The sequence below is a fragment of the Gopherus flavomarginatus genome, chromosome 4 (genome assembly GCF_025201925.1).
Source record: "Gopherus flavomarginatus isolate rGopFla2 chromosome 4, rGopFla2.mat.asm, whole genome shotgun sequence".
Lineage (NCBI taxonomy): Eukaryota > Metazoa > Chordata > Testudines > Testudinidae > Gopherus > Gopherus flavomarginatus.
In genome coordinates, this window is record NC_066620.1 from 213,032,537 (window position 1) to 213,050,151 (window position 17,615).

The window sequence follows — 17,615 nt, forward strand, 5'->3', positions numbered from 1 at the left end:
CTGGTGGGCAGCCAATGGGAGGTGAGGGCATCCAGCGTCTCACAGGATCGAGCGTTAAATAAGGGTTTTGTTTTTTTTAAAGTTGCCTCTCGGCCCTTCGTTGTGGGGCTGGGTTAGTCATTGATGTGGATGGGTGCCCACCCTGAGGTCCTGCTGCTGGGCACCCCCTAGGGGATGGTGCTTTGGAGCAGCGGCACTGCACGAATCCTTCCTCTAGAGCAGGGGTGGGCAAACTTTGTGGCCCTCAGGCCAAAATCGGAGTTCCAGAACGGTATGGAGGGCCGGGTAGGAAAGGCTGTGCCTCCCCAAACAGCCTGGCCCCTGCCCCCGACTGCCCCCTCCCCCTCCCCGCCCCCTGACTGACCCCCTCAGAACTCCCGACATACCCAATCCCTGCGCTCTTTGTCCCCTGACCACCCCCTCCCGAGACCCCAGCCCTAACCGCCCCCTTGGGACCCCACCCCCATCCAGCCTCCCTGCTCCTTATCCACTGACCTCCCTCTAGCCGCACCCCCACCCCCCCAACAGGCCCCCCAGGATTCCTACACCTATCTAATTGTCTCCTGTCCCCTGACTGCCCCCTGGTACCCTCTGTCTCTTACCCAACCTCCTCGCCCCCTTACCATGCTGCTCAGAGCACCAGGACTGGCAGCCACGCTCTCAGCCAGAGCCAGCCATGGTGCTGCTCTGCCCAGCAGGAGCTCGCAGCCCCGCTGCCCAGAGCGCTGGCCAGCACAGCGAGCTGAGGCTGCAGAGGAGGGGCTGGGGGCTAGTCTCCTCAGCCGGGATCTCAAGGGCTGGGCAGGACGGTCCCGTGGGCTGGATATGGCTGGTGGGCTGTAGTTTGCCCACCTCTGCTCTAGAGGGTGAAAGTGCCACCCTGTGTGCTACTGTGAGAGATGCAGAAAATTGGAAGAGAGGATGGTCTAGAGCAGAGGTGGGCAAAATACGGCTTGTGGGCTGCGTCCGGCCCATCAGACCTTTAAATCCGGCCCTCGAACTCCACGTGGAGAGCGGGGTTGGGGGCTGGAGAGCGGGGTTGGGGGGGGGAAGCAGCGGTATGTCCCTCCTCTGGCTCCTACGTGTAGGGGCAGCCAGAGGGCTACGCATGCTGCCCTCGCCCCAAGCGCCGGCTCTGCAGCTCCCATTGGCCAGGAACTGTGGCCAATGGGAGCTGCAGGGGTGGCCCCTGTGGGAGGGGCAGCATGCAGAGCCGCATGGCCAGCATTGCACCTCTGCATAGGAGCTGGAGGGGGTACATGCAGCTGCTTCTGGGAGCTGCAGGCGGCCTCTGTGGACAAAGCAGCGTGCAGAGCCATCTTGCCACACCTCTGAGTAGGAGCCGGAGGAGGGACATGCCGCTGCTTTGAGGACTGCTTGAGGTAAGCGCTGCCTGGAGCCTGCAACCCTGAGCCTTTCCCCATGCCCCCAACCCCCTGCCCCAGCCCTGATTCCCCTCCCGCTCTCTGAACCCCTCGGTCACAGCCCAGAACACCCTTGTGTACCCCAAAACTCTCATCTCCAGCCCCACCCCAGAACCTGCACCTCCAGCTAGAGCCCTCACCCCCAATTATGTGAGCAGTCATGATCCACCATATAATTTCCGCACTCAGATGTGGCCCTCAGGCCAAAAAGTTTGCCCACCACCTGTCTAGAGGTTAGAGCACCAGCCTGGGCTGTGGGAGCCCAGGAATCGATTCCTGCTCTGCCACAGACACCCACTGTGTGACCTTGGCAGGTCACTTAATCTCTCTCCATTCCCCAGCTGTACAATGGGGTAATAGCGCTTGGTGAGGTGCAGAGATACTAGGGTAAGGGGGCCATAGAAGTAGCTAAGATAGTCACAATGAGCAGAGTCCTGCAAATCTGCAGATATCCGCGGACCGTGTTTGCGGGTCGGATGCAAATGCAAATCTTGTATGCGCACAGGGCTCTAACATTGAGGCCCCAATCCTGAAAAAACTACAATTAATACTAGATCTCAAATACTTTACAAAGAAGTTCACTATCATCCCAATTAAACAGATGGGGAAACTGAGGCACAGGGCGGTGAAGTGAATTTCCCAAGGTTGCCCAGCAGTCCCAGTCCACTAGGCCACGTGGTGCCTCCCAATACAAATCAGTGATGGGATGAAACGAAGCCAAGGGAAAGTCTGAGATGAATGTCAGAAAAGCTTTCCTGACGTGAAATCTACCTGACCACCAATAATCTTTTAGCAGAAGTGATAGAAGCTTCAGCACTCGAACTCTAGTTCTGGACTGTACAAAGCATCGGAGAGTATTGTGAGCCACCCTGCAGTGGCAAGGGATGAACCAAGCTTATTCTTTGGCTTGACTTGACTGGAGTTGCACCAGGGATTAATTTAGCCCACTAGCTTAATAGGCCATTTTCATCTCCAATGTTTGACTTAGAGGCCTTGTGCTCTCAAGTAAGATGACGTCTTTTCCGTAATTGACTTTCCCTCCCATGCTACTGGCTTTTATTCTGTGGCTTGCAGGATCAGTGGGTAGATGATGCGTAAGGAGAATAATATCCGGCTTTCTCTCTCAGCGCTCTGCAGTGTCAACAGGAGACACAGGAACAAACGTTTCCCCCACTCGATGAATCAAAGATCCATGGGGAGTGAGAAGCTCTCTTGTCAGTCCCTCTTCAGAGTAGAACTGAACTGTCAAATGGGTTCCAGCCAGTGCATTGACAGTGCTCGGTCCTTGTCTTGCAGGAAGTTGTAACTTGACAGGAGCATCCTGGAGCCAGTTGCTGCTTGTTCGTTCCTTACTGTAATGTATTTGTTGAATTTTAGGAACTTTTTGCAAAATGTCATCCTTGGAGCAGGCCCTGATGGTCCCTATGCCAGAGCGATGAGAGGAGAGATCACCATATCTCAGGTAAGAGATCTCAGCTAAGCACTGAGCAGATGGGCAGGACATGACTTGTGTTGGACACAAGCTGTGCAGATATCCTGCCAAGACAAGTTTCTTCTTGGCTTACCTGGTGAAGCTATTATCTTTGGGCCAAGAAGGGGCTAGGTTTGAATCTTGACAACGGTAACTTTGTGGTGGTCACACTGAGCTAGTCTGGCCTCAGGATGGGCTTAAGTCTGCTATAGTTGGCAATTTCACCATGAGAAATAGCCTCCACCGGTGGTAGATTAATTACTTGGCTTATGTCCAATGCTATTTCATTAGATCTAAAACACAGTGTACTTGGCTTCTTTACATGTTCTGGCTAAATCCTTTCATTTCTGCTTTCTGGGGGAGAGGGGTCTTTAATACACCTCTGCCCCAATATAACACTGTCCTTGGGAGCCCAAAAATCTTATCGTCTTATACGTGAAACTGCATTGTATTGAACTTGCTTTGATCCACTGGAGTGCGCAGCCCCCCCCCCCGCCCCCGGAGCACTGCTTTACCGCATTATAGCCGAATTTGTGTTATATCGGCTTGTGTTATATCAGGGTAGAGGTGTACTAGCTTATTGGTAAGCCTTAAACTTCATTAGGAAATAGTTAATGCAGAGCGTGTGTATTGGTGGGATTCAGAGTTTTGAGTGACTTTCCCTCATTGTGTGTTGAGATGTAACTTGATCTCCTTTGGGTGATGGGAACTCTGTTTTTAAGCTGGTTTCTGAGCTGGAAGAGGATTGCAAGAAGTTTGCTGCCTCCTTGGGGGCTTCTCTCCCGGAGACGTTCTCCGTAGCACAGGTCTTTGAGGATATTATGACACAAGGAAAGCTCAATACTGCTCTTCTGCAAGCTGCGGTAACTCTCAGGAACAATGGTAAGTGGTGGCTACTTGCTGTTAGCATTCCTTCCCACCCAGCTATGCTACACCAGTAACCAAGTTCAGGTGTGATCCTGGTCCATTCTTGTTACGATAGGGTTTCTCTTTGCCTGTGTGGACTGGATTTATTGGAGACAAACAAAAAAAACTCTCAATCCTCAGTTGGGACTAGGTGAAACAGACCCGAACAACCGAACCATCGCCTTAGAAAGAGACTGCATCCAAATCCGCATGGAGTGGCTGCCTTAGATAATGACAATGACAACGAGGGACTGTTCAGTCTCCCAAAATGAAGTCCTGCTGATTTCTTCAACCCAGTGATCAAAAGCAGAAACCTCTGCTGGTGGCCGGATTCCATTCTGCCTACTTAAATTTCACCAACATTCTCAATGGGATATGGGAGTCTTCTTCACTTCCTGTCCTAAACTGTTGTATAACAGAAGTGGTGTGCTCTTCATCTAACAACCTACCTGACCTTAAGATGGAGATGGGTAAATTTCTGAACAGGATTACGTGACTGGATGGTGGTGAAAGGTCTTGATCGTGCACCCCTTGCTTCACAGGGAGTCCTCACTCGAGTGGTCCCTCCAGACTTCAGGAGTAAAGACACCTAGCATGAGTAGAGCCTTGCAAAGTTGAGCCCTTTGTAAAGCTCTTTGAGATCCTTTGTGGTTAAAGTGGACATAGAGAGATGAGATGTGTAATTACTGATAGACAGCTGGGTGGTGGAAAGAGGGATTCTCCTTATCCATTCCCAGTCTGAATAGCCCCGCGACCCATTTAGTCATCTTTCCTGTTACAGGGTTCAGGACGTGTGTGCTCACAAATAACTGGATAGATGATGGTCCTCAGAGACACATCACGGCTCTCGCGTTCTCTCTGCTGAGGAGGCATTTTGATCTGGTGATTGAGTCTTGCCGCGTCGGTCTGAAGAAGCCAGACCCTCGAATTTACGAGTATGCGCTGGACGTGCTGAAGGCAAAACCGCAGGAGGTGCAGGCACAATTTACTTCTAGTTATGGGACAATGGCAAAGACTGCCCAAAGCGACCCAACTAGACATACAAAGGGGCTTGGCTTTTAGAGACTGCTGGGCACACCTGTCGGCTGTGAACCAGGGCTTCTCAAGTTGGGCACTCAAAATCAGTAGACACTGACGTGAAAATGTCTTGGCCCAAATCACTGGGGAATCACAGCAACGCCCCCTTCCCCCCGTTCTCCCCAAAACTCTGCTCTCCCTTGACTGACCCCAGGTTCTGAATCTCTCCTGAATCCAGGTTATTTTCCTGGATGACATTGGAGCTAACTTAAAACCAGCCCAGGAAATGGGAATAGCCACCATCTTTGTCAAGGACACCGATGCTGCCCTGAAGGAACTGCAGGACCTGTGTGGAATTCAGGTATCTGGTGGCTAACTGCTATCTAAATCTGTGCATTTACTGTCTCCTCCCTCTGGACAGAATACATAGTTCAGAGTTTAGATACTGCAAAGCTGGGTGCAGTAGAAATATCCAACCTATGGTAGATAGAGACTCCTGTTCTTGCCTAGCCTACTATAGTTTAGAGAGACATTTCCACAGAGTGGCTGTCTTGACCCTGCACTGTACAGGGTTTTTCTGAGTGATGCTATAGGTGTGGCTGTGTTGGTAATTTTATTCCAAGGCCTGTTTTTGTTAGCGGACTCAGAATCCCTCGCAAATTGCACCTTTAGGCTAAAATGCTGTGTGCTTGTCCTTTAAGGGTTCCGGTCAAATTCAGCCAGGTCCAGATCACTCCTGACTTTGCAAAACGAAACCCAGATAAGATGAGGCTGCCCGAAACGAAAAATGCCCTAATTTCACCTATCTCTGTTAGACAAGAGTCAAATTGTGCTGTCAATTATGCCACTGTCAATCCAGAGTAACTTGGTTGTAGGGATGGCATTGCTAACACTGCTGTCAATCCAGAGTGAGAGTAGAACTTGGTTCAGTTATGCAGTACCTGGGTGAATGTAATCAAACAGGAGCAAAGGAGTCTGGCTCTTAGAAGGGTTAATCCTGCCGCTCTAATCTGTTAGAAATCTGTAGAAGAGGTAGCAAAATAGAGGAGGATATTAAAAGATCTGGCAGATAAAATTCATTTCAAAAGTCCCACACATGGATCTGGTGAGGAGGTAAAGTCCTGTAAAAGCAGCAGAGAGTCCTGTGGCATCTTATAGACTAACAGACGTTTTGGAGCATGAGCTTTCGTGGATGAATACCCACTTCGTCAACCCCTCAGACAGAGACCAACACCTACAAAATCTCCACCAAGCATTCTCAAAACTACAATACCCGCATGAGGAAATAAGGAAACAGATCAACAGAGCCAGACATGTACCCAGAAGCCTCCTACTTCAAGACAAACCCACGAAAGAAACCAACAGGACTCCACTGGCCATCACATACAGTCCCCAGCTAAAACCTCTCCAACACATCATCAGGGATCTACAACCCATCCTGGACAATGATCCCACACTTTCACAGGCCTTGGGTGGCAGGCCAGTCCTCGCCCACAGGCAACCTGCCAACCTGAAACATATTCTCACCAGTAACTGCACACCGCACCATAGTAACTCTAGCTCAGGAACCAATCCATGCAACAAACCTCGATGCCACCTCTGCGCACATATCTACACCAGCGACACCATTACAGGACCTAACCAGATCAGCCACACCATCACCGGTTCATTCACCTGCACGTCCACCAATGTAATATACACCATCATATGCCAGCAATGCCCCTCTGCTATGTACATCGGCCAAACTGGACAGTTTCTATGGAAAAGGATAAACGGACACAAATCAGATATTAGGAATGGCAATATACAAAAACCTGTAGGAGAACACTTCAACCTCCCTGGCCGCACTATAGCAGACCTTAAGGTGGCCATCCTGCAGCAAAAAAACTTCAGGACCAGACTTCAAAGAGAAACTGCTGAGCTTCAGTTCATCTGCAAATTTGACACCATCAGCTCAGGATTAAACAAAAACTGTGAATGGCTTGCCAATTACAGAACCAGTTTCTCCTCCCTTGGTTTTCACATCTCAACTGCTAGAACAGGGCCTCATCCTCCCTGATTGAACTAACCTTGTTATCTCTAGCTTGCCTGCATATATATACCTGCCCCTGGAAATTTCCACTACATGCATCTGACGAAGTGGGTATTCACCCACGAAAGCTCATGCTCCCAAACGTCTGTTAGTCTTTAAGGTGTCACAGGACTCTTTGCTGCTTTTACAGATCCAGACTAACACGGCTACCCCTTTGATACTTAAAGTCCTGTAATGGATTAAGAACTGTCAGGTAGGAACCAGAGTAAGGGTATGGCTACACTTGAAATTTCAAAGTGCTGCCGTGGCAGCGCTTTGAAGTGTGAGTGTGGTCGGAGCGCCAGCGCTAGGAGAGAGCTCTCCAGCACTGCGCGTGCTCCACATCCTCTACGGGTGTAGCTTGCAGTGCTGGGAGCCGCGCTCCCAGCGCTGCGGCACTGATTACACTGAGGCTTTACAGCGCTTTATCTTGCAGCGCTCAGGGGGGTGTTTTTTCACACTCCTGAGCGCGAAAGTTGCAGCGCTGTAAAGTGCCAATGTAGCCAAGGCCTAAGACTTTAATAAGCACGGAAGGAGGTTAATGGTGTGGTGCCCTGAGGATCAGTACTAAGAGGTGCCTTCTCCTTGGCTAAGGTGCTGGTGATTGTAATTCCACTCAGCCTTTCTCACCTTTTGCAGTGTTTGACTAATGTTGGCTTATTTAATCACAAGCCGATCGTGTTATGACCTGCACAGCCTGAGTGAAGCTTTCCAGGCTTCCCTGGCTCATAGGTGAATACGGGGGTTGGCAACCTTTCAGAAGTGTTATGCTGAGTCTTCATTTATTCACTCTGATTTAAGGTTTTACGTGCCAGTAATACATTTTAACATTTTTAGAAAGTCTCTTTCCGTAAAGTCTATAATATATAACTAAACTATTGTTGTATGTAAAGTGAATAAGGTTTTTAAAATGTTTAAGCTTAATTTAAAATTAAATTAAAATGGTGGCCAGGACCCGGGCAGTGCGAGTGCCACTGAAAATCAGCTTGCGTGCTGCCTTTAGCCCATGTGCCATAGGTTGCCTACCCCTGGGTTAATACCTTGTGGTGCCTGCCATCTGCCAAGGTTCCTTCTTCCTGACCCTTTGTAAAGTCGGCTCCTCTCCCATCACCCTACGGAGGGTTCCTTATAGCTTCTACGCTTTCTCTCACCCTTGGAAGAGTTGTCTGGCGTGATTAATAGTTCACCGAGCTATGTTAGCAGAGGCTGGATTTTGCTGTGCAGAAATGCACTGTGACTTTGACCTTTATTTAATCAGATGCACAAGGTGAGTGAGGTATATTTTATTGGGCCAACTTCTGTGGGTGAAAGAGACAAGCTTTTGAGCTCAGAAGTTTGTCTTTCACCTACAGAAGTTGGCCCAATAAAATATATATGACCTCAGCCACCTTCTGTGTCTCAAATCCTTTAACCGACATGGCTACAACAACCCTGCACACAACATTATTTTTAAGGCCATTCTAGTTATGTGAACGTACTTATCACTTGTATGTGATGCTTTTCTTCCATAGAGCTCAATGCATCTGATAAGTGTTGGATGTTTGCGATTAGGTTGCTAATACCATGTTGTAGCAAAAATCCACATTGGGGGTGTAAATTCTTTGATCAAAACCGGCAGAATCTTTTAATCCCCATAACTCAGGCAGCGGGTGTGCTCTGACCACTGCTTGACCAGTATTGTCTCATTGTTCCCTTGTGCTCCCCGCTACCCATTTGCTGCATCCGCCTGTTGTTTCTTGTCTTAAACTTGATCTCTGCCCTCGAGAATTTACAGTCTGTATCTTTGTATTTGTACAGCACCTAGCGCAGGGGAGCGCTGATGCAGGATTAGAGTTTCTAGGCACTACAATAGTAGAAATAGTAGCAATTACGGTTTAAAAGATTTTTAGTCTGTCTTGTAATGTAGCGGAGAGCTGTGGAGGTGCCTGACACGAGGTGGTAGGGATGAGATTTTCAGGCACATCCAGGTGACTTAGAAGTATCCCGCTGACAGTCATGGGACTTGTGCTGCTAAAGGAGCAATGTAGCTTTGGAAAATCCCGTCCCGGCTGCCTGAATGAGGCTCTAGGTGCCCAATGTCTTCCCATTTGGGAGCCTAGCTTCAGCCTACGCACTTGAGTGGAAATGGATAGTGCAGAGGATTGGTGGCTGAGCACGAAGCCTTTTGCCTGTAGGTCACAAGCTCCAATCCAGGCCTGATCGGCAGCTACCACCATTAGGTAGCTGACTGGTAGCTTAGGTTACCAGGAAGAACAAATGAAGTGTTTCATTCTGTTTCCTACGTGGTAGGTGCCCAGGTCATACAAACCACCACCAAAGTTAGTGCCCATTTGGCCCTCCTGGTTGATGGTCTCCCCAAGAGACCGAGCCTTGGAAGCAAGAGACCGAGCAGTACCCTTGGTGTACTAGAATGGGTTGGAAATCTTCCTTTATTCCTTGCTTTTACAGGTCTCATCTCTCCATTCTCAGGGAATCCTCACTCTTAACAGGGGTTGGGGATCTCTAACAGGTGTATCTTGTGTTCTCCAGTGTGCATATAACACCTAGCTACATGCAATCTTCCTTCCCAGGCTTTTCCCCTTAGTGTAGGTAATTACTTTTCAAGCCGTGAATTAATTGAATCCCCTTAATCAGAGAGGACCTGAAACCAGTACTTCCCGTCTGAGCCTGCCGGATTGCTTCTGGTGGTTCTAGGTTGGGTTCTAGGAGTGTCTGCTGTAGGCTAGGTGCCATCCCAGCCTGGATAAAGACAGTTCTGGATCTGAAAGCTACCTCCTGGCACATTTCCATTTAGACCTGCAAAGGAATAATGGCACTGGATGAGTAAGGCCTATTCCTCTTCCCTCAGCTGTGAGAGCACGGCAGTACTGCTAGCCCAGTCCTGGACTCCGCCATGCAGCCCCACCAAGGGTTGTCTTAACCAGTCTGGGTTCTCTTCTGCAGATACTGCCAGTCTTGCCAAATCACGTGGAGTTTTCATAATGTGGGCAAACAGCTAGACTTGCAGCGGTGCTCAAACTGTGGGTTGGGACCCCACAGTGGGTCATCAGGACTGGCTTGCTGGGGCCTGGAGCAGTGGGGCTTGGGCTTCGGCCCCCTCACATGGGCCAGTTGGGCTCGGGCTTGGGCTTTGGCCCACCACATGCGGTGGCAGGGCTCGGCTGGGCTCAGGCTTTGGTCCTCCCTCCTGGAGTTGTGTAGTAATTGTTGTGGTCAGAGGGTGGCGGTGCAAGGTAGTTTGAGAACCCCTGAGCTAGAGGCCTGATAAGCTACGACCATTTTGAATGAAGGAAGCTTCCCAAAGAGGGTGGGGCTGGTTTAGAAGGCTGGCTGAGCAGTAGAAAGTTATTGTCTGGGGCAAACAGCCTGTGGCCACTGTGTGTTGCTGGGCACCAACAATGGCAGTGGCGGGGTCTGGTGTAGAACTGAGAACTTTCTTTATTCACCATATAGCTCCTTGGCCATGAAGAGACTCTGCCAATCGCATGTGACCCAGTGAACGTGACCCATGGTTATGTGCCAATTAAGGTAGGCTGTAACGACCGGTGTGTTAGGAAAGCCATCTTGATAGCTAAGTGTCCCAGTACTATGGTGTTGAGGGCCATAAGTATCCCGTGATGGGCCCGCCCCATGCATGTGAAGGGTGTTAACGTCGTGGAGGGAGAGAGGTGGCTGTGTCCATATATGAAGACTGTGGGCACACTGTGTGGTGTTTAACAGCAATGGGCTGAAATTCAAGCAAGGCAGATAGAGACTTTACACAGGGGATGTTTTCTGACCGTGTGAGACTGTCTCTGAGGGTCAGGCTGGAAGCCAAATCCTCTAAAACCGGAGCGGATAGAGCTCTGGTCTGGTCTCTGCTGCAGGGTAGGCCGGGCTACGGGAAGGTGGGGAATGTTTACAGCCAGGGGCTAAGGTTCTGGATGGCCGATGACCCGAGTGCCAGGTGCTGGGGCCAGCTTCTGCATGCCAGCACACAGCGAGGGGGTGGGGTGTAATTGCTGGGTGTAAACGGAGGGGGAAGGACTGTGGGGCAGGGAATGAACTTGTGCTATTTGTCTGTTCTTCCCTCTAGCCTGGAGTCCAGCTGCATTTTGTTGAGATGGGGGATGGCCCAGTGGTGTGCCTCTGCCATGGCTTCCCTGAATCCTGGTTCTCCTGGAGGTACCAGGTAAGGCCAAGCCGGGACAGTGGCTGGCAGCGGTGCTGTCTGTGTATCATCCACCTCTGTGCAGCGTGTTGTGGCCATTTGTTACACAGCAGTGTGGCCTTCCATGAGAAGAGGGGGGGGGTGTCTCTCACTTGTGTGACTGTATGGTGAGGGGTGGAGGCCACTTCTGACTCTTCCTCATTCCTGGTGTGTCTCCCATTGCCCTCTTCCATCTGCAATCTAGAGCTCCTCCCTCCGTCTTTGTCCGTCCTTCCTTCCTTCTCCCAGCCCCTTCTGCTCTGCTGAAATGGCTGACTAATAGTTTTCTTTGACAGGATAACAAGCCTTGTGGATGGGGGGAAGTGGTAGATGTGGTATAACTTGACTTTAGTAAGGCGTTTTATACTATCTGGCATGACCGTTTCCTAAAAAAAATTAGGGAAATACAACCTAGATGGAGCTATTATAAGATGGATGCATAACTGGTTGGAAAACCGATCCCAGAGAGTAGTTATCAGTGGTTCACAATCAAACTGGAAGGGCATAAGGAGTGGGGTCCCACAGGAATCAGTTCCAAGTGCAGCTCTGTTCAATATCTTCATCAATGATTTAGATAATGGCATAGAGAGTGCACTTATAAAGTTTGCGGACGATACCAAGCTGCGTGGAGTTTAAAGTGCTTTGGAGTTTATGATTAAAATTCAAAATGATCTGGACAAATTGGAGAAATGTTCTGAAGTAAATAGAATGAAATTCAATAGGGACAAATGCAAAGTACTCCACTTAAGAAGGAACAATCAGTTGCACACATAGAAAATGGGAAATGACTGCCTAGAAAGGAGTACTGCGGAAAGGGATCTCAGGTTCATAGTGGACCACAAGCTAAATTAGTCAACATTGTAACACTGCAAAAAAGATCATTCTGAGATGAATTAGCAGGAGTGTTGTAAGCAAGACATGAAAAGTAATTTTTCCGCTCTACTCCACATTGATTAGGCCTCAGCTGGAGTATTATGTCCAGTTCTGGGAGCCACATTTCAGGAAAGATGTGGTCAAATTGGAGAAAGTCCGGAGAAGAGCAACAAAAATGATAAAAGTTTAAAAAAACATGACTTATGGGAGAGGATTGAAAAAACTGGGTTTGTTTAGTCTGGAGAAAAGAAGACTGAAAGGAGATATAACAGTTTTCAAGTACATAAAAAGTTGTTACAAGGAGGGAGAAAAATTGTTCTCTCTAACCTCTGAGGATAGGAGAAGAAGCAATGGGCTTAAATTGCAGCAAGGGAGGTTTAGGTTGGACATTAGGAAAAACTTCCTAACTGTCAGGGTGGTTAAGCACAGGAATAAATTTGCCTAGGGAGGTTGTGGAATCTCCATCATTGACGGTTTTAAAGAACAAGTTGGACAAACACCTGTCAGGAATGGTCAAGTTATTACTTAGCCCTGCGTTGAGTGCAGGGGACTGGACGTGATGACCTCTCGAGGTCCCTTCCAGTCCTACATGTCTGTGAGTCTATGACCCAAAAACTCTAAGACCCAGTGTTTGGCTGGCTACAGTCATTTGCTAGAGCAGTGTCTGTTGTTGTTCTTACGCCCCTTCCAGTGTGTGGAATTCACGTGGCAGCTTCGCTTTTGTGACTGACGTGTCATAGTCGTTATCATGCCGGATGCTAATAGGGGACAGTTCAAATAAACGGAAGTCCACTTCCCAGCTGTGGGCGAGCTACAGCAGATGCAAATCTGTTTTCCAAGGTCACGTTTCTTTCTGTTTTTGCTCTAGATCCCTGCTTTGGCTGAGGCTGGCTTCCGGGTCCTGGCTTTGGATATGAAAGGCTACGGAGATTCCACTGCTCCCCTAGGTCAGTCGGGTTTCCCATCCTCTTCTCCTCCCTCCTGCCCCCTTAGAGGGGGCGAGCAACAAAAGGCCGAGATAAATTGCTCGGCCTTCTTCTGGTGTGTCTGTGTCTCTGCTGGGTCCTAGCTAGGACTGTTGGGGTGGAGATGAGCCGGGAGAAGTTGAGGCTGAATATTGGGTAGAAATCACTCTTGGTGAGAACTATTTAGGCTGCGGGAGTCTCCCAAGGGAAGTGGGGAAAGCCCTGATTCTTGGGAGAATGTCCCGTCCTTTGGTAAAGTTCCTGGGCATATAGGGACTGTAGGGAAGAATTGCACCCTTGCAGGGAGATGAACTGGATAGTCTGACACACTCTTCCATTGCGCTAACGTCTAGGTCTGTGATGTGGCACAAACTGAACACAGCCAAAACCATCTAGACATGTGCTTGCTATCTGTATGTCTGCTGACCCACCCTTGTCCTCCGCTATAGCCTCCCAAGGGTTCCTGGAATCTCCTGGTGTGATGTGAGCGCAGGCTGGGAATCTCTTCCTTCTAGTGTTGGTCTGAGGAGTGGCTTGGATTTGAAATGCTCCTGAAGCAGGGGAAGTAAATACAAAAGCCTCCCAATGTTTACATGGTATCAAGGAGGAAACCACCTGGCGTGTCAGTTATAAAAGTGCTGCTCACGACACTGGACTGTTTCAGGCCGTCTTATTTTCATTTCCTGTCTCTTTCCATCCCTGGCACAACCTTGATGTGAACTTACCCACAGGACGCCTTGGGAGAATAGCTCAAGAAGAGGTGACTTGGCAGTAGATACCCAAGTTGTCTCTTTAGCTTCTAAGCTGAGCAGGGTCAGGCTTGGTTGGTACGTGAATGGGAGACCTTCCAAGAAAACCCAAGGGGGTGATCCAACTGGTGGTGCTCTTCCTTGACCCATTCCGTCATTGTCTGTGGCTGCCAACAAGTGGCGGCATTGGATAGGGAGAACGCCCTGGCTACCGGCAGCTTACACCCTCTTTCCTTATAAGGTGCTTTGCATGAACTACCCAACAGCTGCCAGATCTCAGTGACTTTCAGTCACTACCAGCCTGGGCTGGATTTGAACCAGCAAACTAGGAGTGAGAGGCTCTGTCACTCGTTAACGATCACCTGAGCCATCTGTAAGCCTGGGGGACGAGGGGTCATTGCAGCCATCCATGCCTGATGACTAGCAATAACAGTGCAGCACGCACTCCTCTATCCCGAGGCAGCAGGAGCTGAGGGCTGTCGCTAGCTGGTTGAGTGGGTTAGTTACTGACACCCACCCTACCCCACTTGCCTGAGTCTTCCCCTGCATGGCTCTAATACAGAGGTTGGGAGTCTGGCTGGGATCCCCAGAGCCCTCTGAACCTGCTAGTTCTAACCAGGTTTGGAATGAGGCTGTAACCACATTGTTATGCAACGTCTGTGTCAAGCCAAATTGCTTTGTCTTGTACAGTGCATCTTCCTTTGTGCTTCAGGGCATTTGCGCACGACTCTGAGAGTGAACATCTGGGAGGCTGGGAAGGGAAGAGCTGGGGATGGACGGCCCTGTGAAATGCCATTGCTAATCTTGAGGGCTGATCAAAGCAGCAGCCCTCGCTGTTTGCACTATGTTAATTTCACTATGAACATTGCCGTGGTGCCCACAATGGACCAGAGGCCAGACTGACGTAGGTATTTAGGCACCTAAAGATGCAGAGCCACATAACTCACTCAGGCACTTTTGTAAGTCCTGCTTGGTGCCTCTTTCTCTCTTCAGGCATCTAAACCTGGCCCTGGGCACTTTCCGAACCCAGCGAAGCACAGAACAACATCAGCCCAAGGAGTTTGCAGTCTAAAGAGACAAGGGTGTGGGGGGAGAGGGACACTACATACAAGTGATCAGGAGGGTGGTCGTCATGTGCTACGTCCATTCCCTTTTCTGCAGCTGCCTCCACCTAGGTCCCGCCAGTGCCCGGTGTCCTCTTTAAGGCTACCCCGAGCCCATTTCCTTCCAACAGCCCCTGTTTCCCACTCCCTCCCCTCTGCTCACTGAGTTATGCCCACTGCCGTGTTATCGGTGCACTGGTAGATCTAAGGCCAGAAGGGACAATGCCGGTCCCCTCCCTTCTCCCCTACGCCAGCTGGCTGGTTTGTGCCTCAAGCCCAGTAACTGGTGGTTGAACTGACGTGTTCCTTTTTAATATGGTTGCAAATATTCATGTGCTTCCTGTGGTAAAGTGTCCTGTGTCTCACAATGTTATTTAAACTGGGCCAACACATCTGAGCTGCCTGCTTAGGAACTGGTTGAGCACAGCAGGTGTGTTTCTCCAGAGGGCTTTTAAGTCTGGACAGAGTGGCTGTGGGGCAGTCAACCCCTGCTGCGTGGGGAGCAGCTCCTGTAGGGCCACTGCAGTTTGTCCCCACTGCAAGAAGGAAATTAAGGCCTTGGTTTTCCTAGAATCACAGTCCGCAGGGGCTGGGGGCCATAGTACACTCCTGAAACGTGCTGGTTTCTGCAGGGTCTGGGGCCGACATGTGCTCACTGCTCCTGTTGGTCTAGATTAGCCCTGATCCAGTTGTCATTAGAGCCCCTTGATGCTTTTCTTCCAAGGCTTTCTAATCTTTGTGTTCATCTACCTGGTCCCTGATAGCACCGTTCATCGCTCCAGTCACTGGGCGTCTCTGGCTGCTGGTGTCCTGGTCATATTCCAGCTTGGGAAGTGACAGTACCTGCTTTCTCCTTAAATCCCCCAGTAGTTACTCCTCACTCCTCCACATCAGGGATTATAGGAGAAGAGTTCAGAGCTCGTTTCAGGAAGGCTTCTTGTTTTCCCTTGCAGGCAGAGACAGCTTTTTCATGGTACTGCCTCCTGCCCTTGAATCTGAAATCAGATCAGCGCAGCCTTCTGCTGTGCCGGGCCTTTAATCCTGAACCCCAAAGCACTTGACAACCTGCCATAGAAGGATCATTTTCCCTCCGACCTGCTGCCACCACCACTAAAATGCACCCACCTCTGGGGTTGAATCCAGCAGCCATACTTCATCAACGTCCCAGAGCAGACCTATGGAAATCCTAGGGACAATCCCATCTCACCCCCCTCCCCGCCCCCAAAAGATGGTGCAGTGGGTGATGAGATGAATCCTGGTGTGTACTGAACTTTTGTAGAGCTGGTGGGAGCCAGGGGGATGCAGCCTGGTACATGGCAGATTTAAAATGTTAAAAAATTAAATGGAAGGATACGTAAGTGAGCTCAATAATTAGTTGTTGTTGTTTGCAGACATAGAAGAATATTCCCAGGAAGAAATATGCAAGGTAGGAGACAGTGTCCTGATTTCTGTTTGTGACCTAGGTCTGTCTGTATTATGGAACCACGGTCCGAGCTCCCTAGTTAAGGTCCTAACCAGCGTATCTCTATGGATGGTAGAAAAGGGTCCAGGATGGGGTGGGAGAACAAAGGCAGTCCCAGGGCTGCTGTTTCCAGCTCGAGGGAACGGTGCTCCTTGAGTGACTGAACTTAGTTGGGCAAGGAGTGCAGTATAAATCCGACTCTCTGGTCAGTGGTTTGCAGTACTGTACAGCAAAGCTTGCGCTTCGTCTGCAAGGCTGCCTGCAACGCCGCAGATCCCGGAAGGAAAGACTCCCTGAGGCCAGGATGAGGTCCCCTTGTTGCATAATCTTTATTAGTAGTAACAGTAACACTGAGGGGCAAAGACCAGGGCCCGTCGTGCGAAGCACTGCATGGACAGAGTGAGACAGTCCCTGGCCCAAAGTGTTCATGGTCTAAAAAGACAAAACGGTAGATGGGGAACTTCAGCACAACTGTGACCCAGCTGGCAATTTGAATCCAAATCCCCTGAATGCCAGCCCAGTGCCTCCCTCCCAGACCATCCTTCCTGCCTAATCTTAAAGAGAGGACTTGGAGTACAGGGCCCTGACCTTGTAGGGATGGGGAGATGTATTGGATCTCAGGTGACTTTGGAGACCTCTTAGTGAAGGCAAACAGCCTTCAGAATCCTGTTGGCACTTAAGGTAGTGGCATGTTCATGGCTAAGAAATCTGATTATCTGTTTCTTTTTTCCCCCCTCACAGGATCTTGTGGTTTTCCTGGACAAACTGGTGAGAAACCCCCTGTGACTTTCATTTTTCCTTTGCTAAGTGTACAGAGATGCACAAATCCAAGCGGTGGGATTGCTTTGGGCCACAGCCAGAGATCCTGGGGAAAAGCATTATCAGATGTGTAACTTGTACACTCCTCCCGCCCCTAACCCATTCTTCCTTGTGCAGCATTACCCCAGACTGGCTGGGAACAGAAGTTGCCAAGGAGAGACAAGGAATGAGCTGGAAATGCCTCTAAAGCTTTCCCTTGTGTAATCTTGAATTAATGGGGGGGGGGGGTGATGGTGGAGAGAAGATGAAAGGCAGATCCCTGGTGACTTGCTGAGCAGCTCGAGTGGATGGTTTAATTAATTCTGCCTCTTGGCTAAGATCAAATCTAGTATTAGTTTAATATCTGATATATCCTCTGCTGGGAGATGTGCTTGCCTAAGAGATGAAGGCAGCGATTGCCATCTCATCTCACAACAATTAACCCGTGTAATTGTTGCATTAGACTAGCTCAGCATAAGTTCTTGGGTTTTACTTTTTACTAACCCCAGACGTATATGGTTCTCTGGGCTGATGGAGAAGAGAGGAGGGTGTGTGCATGTCCGAGAGGAAGGATGTTACGATCTTAG

The 17,615-nt window shown here is 49.7% G+C and overlaps 1 protein-coding gene across 1 annotated transcript in view; it reads left to right on the forward strand.

Annotated features, from left to right (window-relative positions):
* The window catches only part of LOC127048820 (bifunctional epoxide hydrolase 2-like), a 79,575-nt gene that overhangs the window by 11,623 nt on the left and 50,337 nt on the right, over window positions 1–17,615 (forward strand). The window contains exons 2-10 of the mRNA XM_050948834.1: window positions 2,802–2,886; window positions 3,618–3,777; window positions 4,583–4,773; window positions 5,057–5,179; window positions 10,343–10,417; window positions 10,965–11,060; window positions 12,820–12,898; window positions 16,160–16,194; window positions 16,972–16,998. Of these exons, the coding sequence (XP_050804791.1) occupies window positions 2,802–2,886; window positions 3,618–3,777; window positions 4,583–4,773; window positions 5,057–5,179; window positions 10,343–10,417; window positions 10,965–11,060; window positions 12,820–12,898; window positions 16,160–16,194; window positions 16,972–16,998 (871 nt within the window). The remainder of the gene's footprint in view (window positions 1–2,801; window positions 2,887–3,617; window positions 3,778–4,582; window positions 4,774–5,056; window positions 5,180–10,342; window positions 10,418–10,964; window positions 11,061–12,819; window positions 12,899–16,159; window positions 16,195–16,971; window positions 16,999–17,615) is intronic.